The sequence below is a fragment of the Epinephelus fuscoguttatus genome, linkage group LG19 (genome assembly GCF_011397635.1).
Source record: "Epinephelus fuscoguttatus linkage group LG19, E.fuscoguttatus.final_Chr_v1".
Classification (NCBI taxonomy): Eukaryota; Metazoa; Chordata; class Actinopteri; order Perciformes; family Serranidae; genus Epinephelus; species Epinephelus fuscoguttatus.
Window position 1 is genome coordinate 20,585,251 of NC_064770.1, and position 13,313 is coordinate 20,598,563.

At 39.2% G+C, this 13,313-nt stretch overlaps 1 protein-coding gene across 3 annotated transcripts; it reads left to right on the plus strand.

Annotated features, from left to right (window-relative positions):
* The first annotated feature begins 1,977 nt into the window (after nt 1-1,977).
* On the plus strand, nt 1,978-13,313 carry xab2 (XPA binding protein 2). Of its 3 annotated transcripts, none has more exons than XM_049561821.1 (19): nt 1,978-2,112; nt 2,497-2,645; nt 2,907-3,030; nt 3,133-3,330; nt 4,213-4,347; nt 4,448-4,612; nt 4,777-4,921; nt 5,006-5,157; nt 6,531-6,650; nt 6,759-6,890; nt 7,539-7,670; nt 8,978-9,091; nt 9,209-9,371; nt 9,475-9,665; nt 9,867-9,989; nt 10,102-10,273; nt 11,672-11,798; nt 11,934-12,046; nt 12,460-13,313. In XM_049561821.1, the coding sequence occupies exons 1-19, from the start codon at nt 2,047-2,049 to the stop codon at nt 12,519-12,521; spliced, it is 2,583 nt and encodes an 860-aa protein (XP_049417778.1). In that variant the 5' UTR covers nt 1,978-2,046; the 3' UTR covers nt 12,522-13,313. The 3 variants fall into 3 exon arrangements, with proteins under 3 accessions (XP_049417778.1, XP_049417779.1, XP_049417780.1); XM_049561822.1 differs by having other exon boundaries at nt 10,102-10,267; XM_049561823.1 differs by having other exon boundaries at nt 1,978-2,108.

The window sequence follows — 13,313 nt, forward strand, 5'->3', positions numbered from 1 at the left end:
TAAGGGTTTCAAAAAATGGAATGATTGAAGTTATTGTTTTACAAGATGTATCCTAGCTGTCATTTGAGCTACAATGACTTTCTGTATTTCAGTCGGTTGTTTCTGTATGACATTGACAAGGGTCATCGACACAGAAAAATACCCTGCTGCTTACATAGTTTAATACTACAGTCAGCATAAGAATCATAAGTTATCATTGCATTGTTAACATAGTATGAATTAATAAATGTGCATTAGTGTATGTGACTGTATATTTCAGATGTCAGCAGTTTGCTCAGCCAACATGGGTGGATTATGAGACAGTGGGCCCCTGGGCACAGACATGCAGAAGGCCCCCCACCACTTCTATATAGGAGTAAGACACACTGACTTTATGGTTGCTTAGCATCTTTATACTGTTGTTCTGCGTCCTGTTGTTGTCATTATTCATACTTTCTGTGGTGTTGTGTCTCTTCGTAGTTATTCTGTGTCTCTTTGTAGTTGTTTTGTCTATGCAGTTAATTTGTGTCTCTTTATGGTTGTTTTGTCCCTTTTGTAGTGTTTGTGAGTCTCTTTGCGTTTCTTTGCAGCTGTTTTACATCTCTCTGTCATAATTTTAAGTGACTTTGTAGCTGTTAATGTCTCTTTGCAGTCATTTCCTGTGTCTCTATGGTTGTTTTGCCCCTTTCGGAGTGTTTGTGTTTCTCTTAGTGGTTCTTTGCAGCTGTTTTGCATCTCTTTGTAGTTATTTTAAGTGTCTCTGTTGCTGTTAATGTCTCTTTGCAGTCAGTTGGTGTGTCTGCATGGTTGTTTTGCCCCTTTTGTAGTGCTTGTTAGTCTCTGTGTTTCTTTGCAACTGTTTTGCATCACTTTGTGGTCATTTTAAGTGTCTTTGTAGTTGTTTATGTCTCTTTGCAGTCATTTTGTGTGTCTCCACAGTTGCTTTGCCCCTTTTGTAGTGTTTGTGAGTATCTTTGTGTTTCTTTGCAGCTGTTTTACATCACTTTGTGGTCATTTTAAGTGTCTTTGTAGCTGTTAATGTCTCTTTGCAGTCATTTCCTGTGTCTCTATGGTTGTTTTGCCCCTTTCGGAGTGTTTGTGTTTCTCTTAGTGGTTCTTTGCAGCTGTTTTGCATCTCTTTGTGGTCATTTTAAGTGTCTCTGTCGCTGTTAATGTCTCTTTGCAGTCACGTTGTGGGTCTCTATGGTTGTTTTTCCCCTTTTGTAGTGTTTGTGAGTCGCTTTGTGGTTCTTTGCAGCTGGTTTGCATCTCTTTGTAGTTATTTTAAGTTTCTCTGTAGCTGTTAATGTCTCTTTGTAGTCATTTTGTGTGTTTTCATAGTTGTTTTGACCCTTTTATAGTGTTTGTGAGTATCTTTGTGTTTCTTTGCAGCTGTTTTACATCCCTTTGTGGTTATTTTAAATGTGTTTGTAGTTGTTAATGTCTCTTTGCAGTTATTTTGTGTGTCTTTGTGGTTGTTTTGCCCCTTTTGTAGTATTTGTGAGTGTGTTTGTGTTTCTTTGCAGCATTTTTGCATCACTTTGTGGTCATTTTAAGTGTCTTTGTAGTTATTAATGTCTCTTTGCAGTTATTTTGTGTCTCTTTATGGTTGTTTTGCCCCTTTTGTAGTGTTTGTGAGTGTCTTTGTGTTTCTTTGCAGCTGTTTTGCAATTCTTTGTCGTCTTCTTGTGTCACTTCCAGGTGTGTGTGGTATGTGTCTCTTTGGATGACATCTTGCAGGTGAAGGCCAGAAAAGGCCCCTGACACTTTGAGCCCCATAGGCCCATTCATGCAATAATCCATCTGTGTCAGACAATCCACTTTCAAAGTATGAGTACGATTTGAAAAAAAATCCTTGGAATTGTCAGATCAAACACAAATACGACATTTGATACAAGATCCACTTTTTGTGCGACTAAAACAAGCGATCTTAAATAAATAAAAATAAAAATCATCTGACGTGATGTGACGTGACGTGTTGTGACGCGGCCGGAAGTATCACTGAGGGCTACATGCTTTGAGAAGTCTACTTGGTGTTAGCCACAGTTAGCATTACTTTTTTTTTTTATGTCAAACGGCTATTCCCTCCAGGAAGAAATGACTTCGCTAAACGGAAAACCTGATGTTATGTTTGTACGAAACACTTTTGAATATAATGTTATCGGTTAGCGTTTATTGACAGAGAGTGTTAGTTAGCTAGTTAGCTAGCTAGCTAGCTTTTACTAGGGCGCTAACGCTAGCTTGGCTGTGTGTGTAACAGAGTTGAAGTTAGCTTGTAACGGCTCGTAGTTGTCAGATATGACTGGCTCCTAATCTGCGGTTGATATTATAAGACCTTAATTCTGAACTCAGAACAGTTACTGGTTATTATGAATGTTGTAATTAACAATCTACAAACAAGTTGTTTACATTACAGCAACGTTACTCTGACGTGCTGATGTTAGCTTTAGCAAAGTCTATAAAGTTCTTAACGTTACAGTTGTATCTGATCTGTTGTGTAATTTCTGGTTCTGTTAGGAGGACGATGATCTGCCTTATGAAGAGGAGATTATCAGGAACCCATACTCAGTCAAATGCTGGATGCGTTACATCGAGTTCAAACAGAATGGAGCCAAATCCACCCTCAACATGATATATGAACGGGCCCTGAAAGAGCTGCCCGGCAGGTAACTAACATTACAGATGACATCCACATTGTACTTAAATACAAGTAAACACGGGTACGTGCAAATCCGCAAATTATTGCAACCACATTTGCACGTGCATGCTTTGTAATGAAGATGAGACGTTTTGTGACTAGCATTGTTGTTAATAGATATGGGTACGAACGTTGACTTCCAACTAGGTGATAGAGTCAAGATGGCCAAATCAGGTTTTAGATTGTGTTCAGCTACTAACGTTATCTGCCTATGGTCCTGTTTTTACAGCTATAAGCTGTGGTACAATTATCTGAGAGAGAGACGGAAACAAGTCAAGGGGAAATGTGTCACTGACCCAGGCTATGAGGAGATCAATAACTGCCACGAAAGGGCATTGGTGTTCATGCATAAGGTAATTCATCCTATAAAGAACTACTAATCAGCATAAAATAGCATTACATTGTAGTCTGTGGAAGTTTTGCTTGAAACTAACCGTCAATCTTTCCTTTTCTAGATGCCTAGAATTTGGCTCGATTACTGCCAGTTCCTTGTGTCTCAATGCAAGATCACAAGAAGTCGGCAAACATTTGACCGTGCGCTCAGAGCTCTTCCTGTTACTCAGCACCCACGCATCTGGCCTCTGTATCTCCGCTTTGTTCGTAACCTGCCCCTGCCTGAGACTGCCATCCGGGTGTACCGTAGGTACCTTAAGGTGAGAGCATGATACACAAACTAGTTCCATACAGCAGCTGTCATTTAGGGAGGTTTGTGATTACACTGATAGTTGTATTTGAGCATCTTGAGTGGCAGCTTATTAGCTGAACATTTTCTGTAAATGGGGCGGCAGTAGCTCAGTCCATAGGGACGAGGGTCGCTGGTTCAAGCTCCTGTTCGGAACAAGCATGGAGTGTAGACTGGTTGCTGGATAGATGTTAGTTTGCCTTCTGGGCACTGCTGAGGCGCTCTTGAGCGAGATACTGAACTCCCAACTGCTCAGGGCACCTGTCCAAGGCAGCTCCCTCAGTCTGACATCTGTCCATTAAATGCATTTAAAGGTGCTGTTTGTACATGTGTGTGTATTTTGTGGCCAGTGTGTATATGACGACAGAGTGGAAAAAAATTGTATTTCCCCTCAGGGATTAATAAAGTATATCTTTTTCTTCTTCTTCTAAATGTCTAAAGATTCTCAGCCAAGTGAAAGACTCCTGGATTTAGGCTTGAGGATGTTTCACCAATCATCCAAAAGGCCTTAACAGCATACTATATTGCGCTTTATGTTAAGTAGAAAGCAAAACACATTTCCTAAAAATCTTATCCATACAACAGAACAGGATTAGTTGAAATTACTATTGAACTGTGATTTTTGATCTGTGATGACTCATTCTGACTGGACTGTTCATCATTTATTTTGTGTTTTGTCTTGTTTGTACTCCATATCACAATTGTGGTGAAGAGTTAATAAATATGACTATAAATATGACTATGAATATGAAAAGGAGAGCTGTCATTAGATTATGATGTTGAAATTTAAGTGAACTTTATCTTTGTAAATGAATGCTCTAACTATATGCTGTCTGCTCTTTGTACCATGTAGCTTTCTCCAGAGAATGCAGAGGAATACATAGACTACTTACGATCTGTTGGCCGCTTGGATGAAGCAGCTGTGCGACTAGCAGCTGTTGTCAATGATGAAAGCTTTGTGTCCAAAGAGGGCAAGTCCAACTATCAAGTAAGATATTATTCTCATTCCAATTTTTTTTTAATTTTTTTAATTTTTTTTGCTGACCATGAAGATTATTAAATCTTGTTTCTGCACTTGTTTGTTGCAGCTGTGGCATGAGCTCTGCGACCTGATCTCCCAGAACCCTGATAAAGTGACCTCTCTGAATGTTGGAGCCATCATCCGAGGGGGCCTCACTCGCTTCACAGACCAGCTTGGAAAACTCTGGTGCTCTTTAGCTGACTATTACATTAGGAGTGGTCACTTTGAGAAGGTGTGTTTCTTCTGAGAGGCTTCAGTTTTTATACTTATATTGAAAGATATCTATCCAAAATACTCCTCTGCTTTATATTAAGCTAGTTGTTCACCTCACATTTATTTACTGTGTGTCAGGTTGACTGACAGCCTATGACTAATAATATGTCATTATTTTCTCAGGCACGTGATGTGTATGAGGAGGCCATCCTTACAGTGGTAACAGTAAGGGATTTCACACAAGTGTTTGATAGTTACGCTCAGTTTGAAGAGAGCATGATTGCAGCGAAGATGGAGACCACCTCTGAGATGGGGAAGGATGATGATGGTATGTGTGGATTCATTAATATTGGCAGTGTTGCTTGCACTTCTTTTGTCGTGCATGTCTTACTCACTGTCCCTCTCCTTCCAGATGACATAGACATGGAGCTTAGACTCGCTCGCTTTGAGCAGTTGATAGCCCGGCGGCCCCTCCTGTTGAACAGTGTACTACTGCGGCAGAACCCTCATAATGTCCATGAGTGGCACAAGCGGGTTAAACTGTATGAGGGCAATCCACGGCAGGTGAGGTTTTTGGCCTTCTGTATCTGGTTTTTTTTTTTTTCTTCTTCTTCTTTGACAGGGACAGTATACACACAATTCAAAGTGGTATAACATCTAAGAAACACCACACATCGGGCCTCATTCACAAATCTATGCTTAAACCATGTATGCAAACGTTTACATACAAATACGGTATATTTTCTTACCTGACTTTGTTTTTTTGTGAACCAATATACAACGGCCTCAGACTATACATACACCAAATGATGAAGATGAGATGAAGACACCTTTTTAATAAATGCATAGCTTATGAAAAACCACATTCATTAAAAAAAAGTCCTAAATAGATAATTAAATTAATGATATTCAAAAACATTTATTTACTAATGCATTGGCCAAATGTATTCGATAACTATAAATTTGATGCCCTGTAATCCTCAACAATCACGGTCCTAAATGAAATGTTCAACTATAAAAACCAAGTCCAAGTTGTAGCTTACAGTAGAGTATGTAGCCCATTTCACACATAAACTGCAAACCTGAAATTATCCAATATCACCCAGAGGAGCTGTATGTGAGAACGCAAATGTTGAATTCAGCAGGTAGTTGTCCAGAGATCTCACAGCAAGCGAGTGGGCGCGTTGATGGTGTTTCTATCATGCTGATAGTGCGAAACTGCAGGAAAACAAGTGTCCGAAGGTGAAGAAGGAGGATTATTTAATGAAAACATTAACGAAAATGTCTAACTGGAGAGGTGACGAGATTTGGGAACTTGCATATGTAAGGGCCAAAGCCAAAATCGTCACTCAGATTCAAGGAATGGCAAGAGACTCTGTTGTTAATGACCAAGTAACAAACTGGCTATGTGACCATGGTGTAATCTACACAGACAACTCTCTGTTGTGTGCTACATGTGTGAAAGGGAAACTCCAGACAATATCCATATCGGATTCTCCAGAAGTTGAAATGTAACAGTTTTGGTTTTCATTATTTTTATTGAATTGGTCTATAATTTTTGGCTACTTCCACCAATTACTATTGCACTGAAATTGCACATATATAAAAAGGTATATAAAAGATTCTGATTTACCTCCAAGCAGATGACATGTAAATGACATACCTAGCTTTGCTGGAAGTTATTGCCAAGACATTTACTAATATATGCATAGACACAACTTAACCACTGTCCATGATACACCTTAAGGCAAACATGTTCCTTTATATAAAGAAATGGGGTTGTGGCAGTATGCTGATTGCCAACTGTAGGCACGCACTTGTCAGTTTAGAATGACTGCTCATCAAACATTCGCAATGTTACCACATATCAGAAAGTTAGGCCTATTACCTTGATGTTTATGTTACTCATGGATGTGTGCTTACCCTATCTTCTGCAGATCATCAACACATACACAGAGGCAGTGCAGACAGTGGATCCAATGAAGGCCACAGGGAAACCTCACTCTCTCTGGGTTTCCTTTGCTAAATTCTATGAGGAAAATGAGCAGCTGGATGATGTAAGTCACTGAGGTCTTTTCACAACAATTCTAGAAACCATCTGCAATTCAAATCCGATTGCTGTTTTCTGTTATTGATATGTCCTACATCCACTGACTGTCACTCAGGCCAGGACAATTTTTGAGAAGGCTACCAAGGTGAACTACAAACAGGTGGATGACCTTGCCGCAGTGTGGTGTGAATATGGAGAGATGGAACTACGCCATGAGAACTATGAACAGGCACTGCGCATACTGAGGGTGAGACACTTACATCTCATCTGCTGACATCATTACAGTTGCAATCAGTAAAATAAAAACCACATTACACCAGATGTTAAGCAACATCTAGTGGCAGGACTGAGAAACTACAACAATGTTGAAAAGTTGGATTTTCGAAAGCGAATTCTTTATCCTGATTTAGCTTGTGATTTTCATTTTGAATTTGACACCAGGAAACTGATACAGGACTTCATAGATAAGACCTGAGGCTACATATCATAATGATGTTAGTGTAGGACTTTGAACTCTTGACTGATAAAAACATTGCATATTGTTGATTGCTTAGTCTAGATCTTTTTCCTCTTTTCAGACAGTGGACAGATGTTGACTTGTTTGGGGGAACAAAGCCAAGAGCGTAGTGCAGATAGTTTAAGGCTGTAGGAGATGGGAGTACCGACAACAAACAGATTTGGGGTAGCTCTGCTTGTTTAGAAATAAAAAAAAATCAAAAAAAATCTCAGCACCAGATAATGGAGTGACACTGATTAGCAATTGATTATCAAATAGTAAAATATTACTGATTGCACCTTTTTAAATGTATTAGACACTTGGGTTTTTGTGTGTAGTTGATTTATGGATATAGTTGTAAGACTTTTTTTTTTTTTTTTTTTAATGATTTGAAAATAGAAAGCTACAGCCATCCCATCCAAGAAAGCAGAGTACTTCGATGCATCTGAGCCAGTCCAAAACAGAGTTTACAAGTCCTTGAAGGTCTGGTCTATGCTGGCGGACTTGGAGGAGAGTCTGGGCACTTTCCAGGTATGTTCACTGCATGTCTGTGGTTTTACAGGTGTATGTAATTTCTAGGGGTATCAAGATTTTGATTCTGAATGCAAAATTGATTGAAATAAGCTTTCAGTTTCTGTGGGATCTGTTATTCTTGCGATATCTTTTGTTCTCTCCACCCCCTCCTACTTGAGCGAAGCGGAAGGAAAAAATAAAGACTTCAAAGATGACACAGTGTAGTTTACTAGTTGCCTGTAGCTGCACTTTTCCAGACACCAAGGCTGCTGCCGTAGTCATAGATAACAGAGGAAACACAACTGAAAAACCATCCCTGAAGTCAGTGGTGTGACAAGATTTTGCCTTCCACGTGAATTATGTAAACAACAAACATGATGTTGACAGAAAAACTACAGTTTGTAGCCTGTGCTGCATTCAAGCACCATACGCCACCTCAGGCAACATGACAAATATGGCAGCACATGTTCACACAGACATAAGCAAATTCGATCTGGTTGCCTTCTGGAAGTAAGGAAGCTGAAGCTGTTTTTGTAAAGCACGCTTCTGCCATCTAGTGGCTCTTCATTTTGTTTTTGTGTCACAGTTTGTTCCCAGTAGACTGGTTAAATAAGTTATTGTTATTAAAATTAATAAAAAATAAGTTTTTATAAATTTGACCATTTGGCCTTAGCACATTTCAAATAATTTGGCAGCTGTGTCACACTTGATACCATCTTTTAAAGAAAGAATTTGAAAATGGAACTGCACTTGTCAGGGCCTTCAACCAAAGGTGTGATGGTCTTGACAAATCCATGCTTGGTAATCTAACAATGACATAGCTGTCAGCGCTGGAAAGAAATGGTTTCAACTGAATTGATTTGTGACCTTAAAATCAAATTTCAAATTAAGTGGATGATTTAGAGAATCGTGACACCCCTAGTTACTACATTTGCAGAAAGTATACATCACATGTCAGGTAAACTAGATATTTAATGCTGCTCTTAGAAATCTTATCCACTGTGTGCTTTTCTGTGTCTTTGAAATCACTGCTGTTGGGGCTGGGTGATATAATGACTATGTACAATATATTGATATATTTTCAAACAAGATACAGATTCAGACAACACCATTTATATCAACATAGGGTCAAGTTGCTCTCCTCTCTCACACTCTCTGCACAGCTTTGCCCAACTCACTCACTTACAAGTTCTCCAGCATCATTCAGAGAGACACAGAGCTGCTCCTCTGTTGTATCGCCCAGCCCTAAGTGCTGTTAATCATGAGTGGTGAGTGGTATATTTGGTTTAATTCTTCCTCCATTTTTTCTTTTTTTCTTTCCTCAGTCTACAAAAGCAGTGTATGATCGCATCATTGACCTCCGCATTGCCACACCACAGATCATCATCAACTATGCCATGTTCCTTGAAGAGCACAACTACTTTGAGGAAAGCTTCAAAGTAATTACACACCACTAATTAACTACACCAGCATCTAATGTCAATGTGTGTTTTTGCCTTGGTCGGTGTACCACCCTTTTAAACGATTCTTCAATGTCTTTGTCAATACCTTTTTAGGCATATGAGCGTGGCATTGCGCTCTTCAGGTGGCCAAATGTTTATGATATCTGGAACACATACCTTACAAAGTTCATTGATCGTTATGGGGGCAAGAAGCTGGAGAGAGCCAGAGATTTATTTGAACAAGCTCTGGATGGCTGCCCTGCAAAGTTTGCCAAGAGTAAGTAGCTCACAATTTATATAGAGTATATTCCACATCGTTTCTGCTTTTCTCTTTATGAAATGTACTGATGGCCAATGTACCACTGTGTCCTGCTTTCCAGCCATTTACCTGTTGTATGCCAAGTTGGAGGAGGGATATGGATTGGCACGACACGCCATGGCTGTTTATGAAAGAGCAACGCAGGCAGTAGAAACTGAGGAGAGACATCACATGTTCAATATCTACATCAAGAGAGCAGCTGAAATTTACGGAGTCACGTATACCAGAGCAATTTACCAGAAAGCTATCGAGGTACATTGGAAAATGATCAATCAATAAGACAATATGTCGTATTTGAGCATCTTTTTATTTGATTATGTGTTTATACTTTCAAATTATTATGTGTGGATTGTAACACAGATCTTTTAACTATTTCTGACCAATCAAAATGACACAGTTTGCTGTTCTATTCATATTTGAAATAACTGAAATCAGAATTTTGTTTTTATCTAGGTCCTTCCTGATGAGCATGCAAGGGACATGTGTCTGCGATTTGCTGACATGGAGAGTAAACTTGGCGAGATTGATCGAGCCAGAGCAATCTACTCCTACTGCTCCCAGATCTGTGACCCAAGGGTGAGATAAACCACCTCCTGCCGTAAACTGTTTCTGAATAAAATGTCACATTTCCACTAGTGATGTACATATCATAATTTCTCTTGATATATTTACGAATTTGATCTGTCAGGTGACTGCAAACTTCTGGCAGACCTGGAAAGAATTCGAGATCCGCCATGGAAATGAGGACACAATTAGAGAAATGCTGAGAATCAAACGCAGTGTCCAAGCCACATACAACACCCAGGTCAACTTTATGTCCTCTCAGATGCTCAAGGCCACAACAAGCTCCACAGGTACAGGTGAGAGAGCTTGCACTAAGTTGTTAGCTGTAAATGTTTTAGGTTGTGTGGAGCATTGGGGGGATGTTTAATTATATTGACACTTAAGCCACCAATGTGAATTCCATGATGTGGAAAACAGGGATAGAGTTGATAATAGAAATGAAATCAAATGTAGAACATGGAATATCAAAGAATTTACCATTTTGTAAAAATCAGGGTTTTTCCCTACCATTATAAGTGGGTTTTTTTTTCCACAGTGCCTAAGCCAAATGAACAGAGAAAACTATGATGCTATGTTTTGGTGTCATTTACGAGCATGCTGCTTCTTTCCCCTACTTTCTGTATGTTTCACTGAAGACACGGCTTAGCTTCTCACACACACACACACACACACAGATGGCTGGCCAATTCATACTTTTTGCTGTGGTCCATGTGACAGAAACGTTACATGTACGTCTGCATGCAGCCCAAAATTTGTAACTACGCAGACTGTTCGCATAGCAAGTGCTCAGGGTTCCCACAGTTGTGGAAAACCTGGAAAAGTCATGGAATCAACATCACAATCTTGTTTTCCAGGCCTGGGAGAGTTATTGGATTGGTAAAGTCCTTGAAAGTTTTGGAAACGTCAGGGAATTTGGTTGTGTGTATGTTCCATAGATAACCTTCCATGTAATGTAATATAATGGAAAATTTATTTTCTGTAGGCTAGCTGTTGACATAATTTAGTTCTAATATGTGATGATGTTTGACAACGTGTTCTGTCTCCTTTCATGTAGGCCAGCTAGCTGGAATTATGTTTGAATAGAGTTTGAATCTGACATGTTTGAATAAGAGAAAAATGAAGTTATGACAGTGTAATTTACCATGTGGAGCTGTGAATCCCAGTTTCCACACCTATGCTATGCCTTACTACTTTTAAATTAAACTGCATTTTGGGGATGGAGCAATGTATGTTTTACACATTGTGAATGGTCATGAAAATTTTATTATGTGCCCTTGAAAAGGTGTGTAGAAGTTTTGAAATTTTCTTCGTGCCAAGTAATCCAAAAAACAGAGTAATTTGACACTAACAGCTAAATTTAGAGCAGAGTAATATTGACTAATATGAAGTTCAGATGTGAATCACTGTAGTCTACATAAGGGCGAAATGTTTTCTTTTAGGACTGTATTGAAACACTTTAAAGTATTGTGTTAAATCAGTTTAATTGTGTGAAATTCAGAAAAATTAAAGCGGAAAAACACAGAATCTGGGGAATAAACAAAAAAAAAAACAAACATATTTTGTAGGGCCGTACAGATGCCATATATTTGTCCCAAATCCTGAGGTTACACTGCAGAACTGTACAAGAACCAATGTATTAATTCTTCTCTTATATTTCTCTGTTTGTCCAACCTTTTATTTGATGTTGTATCCAGTGTCCGATCTCGCTCCAGGCCAAATGGGAATTGATGACATGAAGATGTTGGAGCAGAAAGCACAGCAGCTCGCTGCAGAAGCCGAACAGGACAAAGCCAAGCCTAAAGAAAAGATTCTCTTTGTCAGGTTTGTCTTTTTTCCTTTACTCTAGTGAATCATCATCAGTTGTGAAGGTTCTGCCTTTTTATAAAACTGGACTGTGTCCGTGTTCCAGCCTACAAGGTGACACATAAATCTTACTCTCTGCATCTCCCTGTGCAGGAGTGACACCTCTCGCAGTGAGTTGGCTGAGCTTTCCAAGCAAGCCAATCCTGATGAGATTGACATTGATGATGATGACGAGGATGAAGATGATGACGACCAGGGACCAGAAGGTGAGACACAACAGCCTCAGCAGAAAAACAGAACATAAACGGTTTAAAGGTTCAGTGTGCTGGATTTAGTGGCATCTAGGTGTGGTTGCAGATGGCGTGTAGAACTACAGTGGCGAAGGCGATAACATGAAAACAGGAATGGCCCTATCTTGAGTCAGTGTTTGATTTGTCTGTTCTGGGAGTAGGCATGGGGGACTCCGTGGGAGAGGACCTACTACATATGTAGATATAAAAGTATTAATCTAAGGCAATGAAAACACAATGATTCTTATTTTCAGGTGATTATAAACTAATAAAAACATAGTTATGAATACTCAATTTCTGCCAATAGATGTCCCTAAATCTTACACAATGAACTTCACACATTTATTTGTAAACATGTGCGTTAAATGTCTTCTCTTGGCCTTTTACAGAGGTGCAGCTAGAACAGAAGAGTATCCCCACAGCTGTCTTTGGAGGGCTTAAAGACGACTGAAAGAAGCCTCCCTCGCTGATTTCTCTTGTCGGCATCAAATGGGCTCCATTTTTAACTTTGTGTAATTACTTAGTTGTATTCATGTTACTTTAATAGAAATTGTCATGAGTGAAACACAGGATGGCAACGTTTTTGCCTTCTGTGTTTTTTCCTGATGGATTTTTGTAGTACAGTATACAAAGATATGAACTTGTGTCAGTATTGGCCATATGGTGTCAGTCTTTCACAAGTATCAGACTCAAGCTAATTGTGCGATTGAGCAGTTTTCTGTCATGACATACTGATTTGGAGGCAGATGATAACTGTAACTGAAGTCTGACATATTCAAACATGTCTCTGAACATTTTGTTAAAGAATTAACAGTAAAAACACTGTTGTACACCTAATAAATGCAGAGATCTTGCTCTAACAGGAAGCTCTGCCATAGAAAACAGAGGGGAGGAGCATAGTTTTTCAACAGAAGGCATTCATTTGAACGTGCAGCTGAGCATTCAAGCCTCACAATGTTGGCTTGGGGATCTCTAGTAGGTGGGTGTCTTGCAAAACCTCATGATAATGAAAAGATTTCATAATTTGTTTACATACTGTATGCCACCTTTTAAATATCAATATCGTGACCCAATGCAGTCTGACAGTGTTTGGTATACAACAACATTTTTGCCACTGCATAAGTGTGTGACTTATGTACCAGCAAATCTAATTGACAAGGTGGTCTCTTTGAATGTCTGAAACTTTTGTTACGTTGTCCTGAGAACACAGTTATAATAAAAAAAATGGATTTATACCTGTTAA

Coding starts and splice junctions, on each gene's coding strand:
- xab2 (XM_049561821.1), top strand. CDS start 2,047: ATGTCAAACGGCTATTCCCTCCAGGAAGAAATGACTTCGCTAAACGGA. Junction 4,922..5,005: donor GATGGGGAAGGATGATGATG/GTATGTGTGGAT, acceptor CTCTCCTTCCAG/ATGACATAGACATGGAGCTT. Junction 9,372..9,474: donor CCCTGCAAAGTTTGCCAAGA/GTAAGTAGCTCA, acceptor CCTGCTTTCCAG/CCATTTACCTGTTGTATGCC.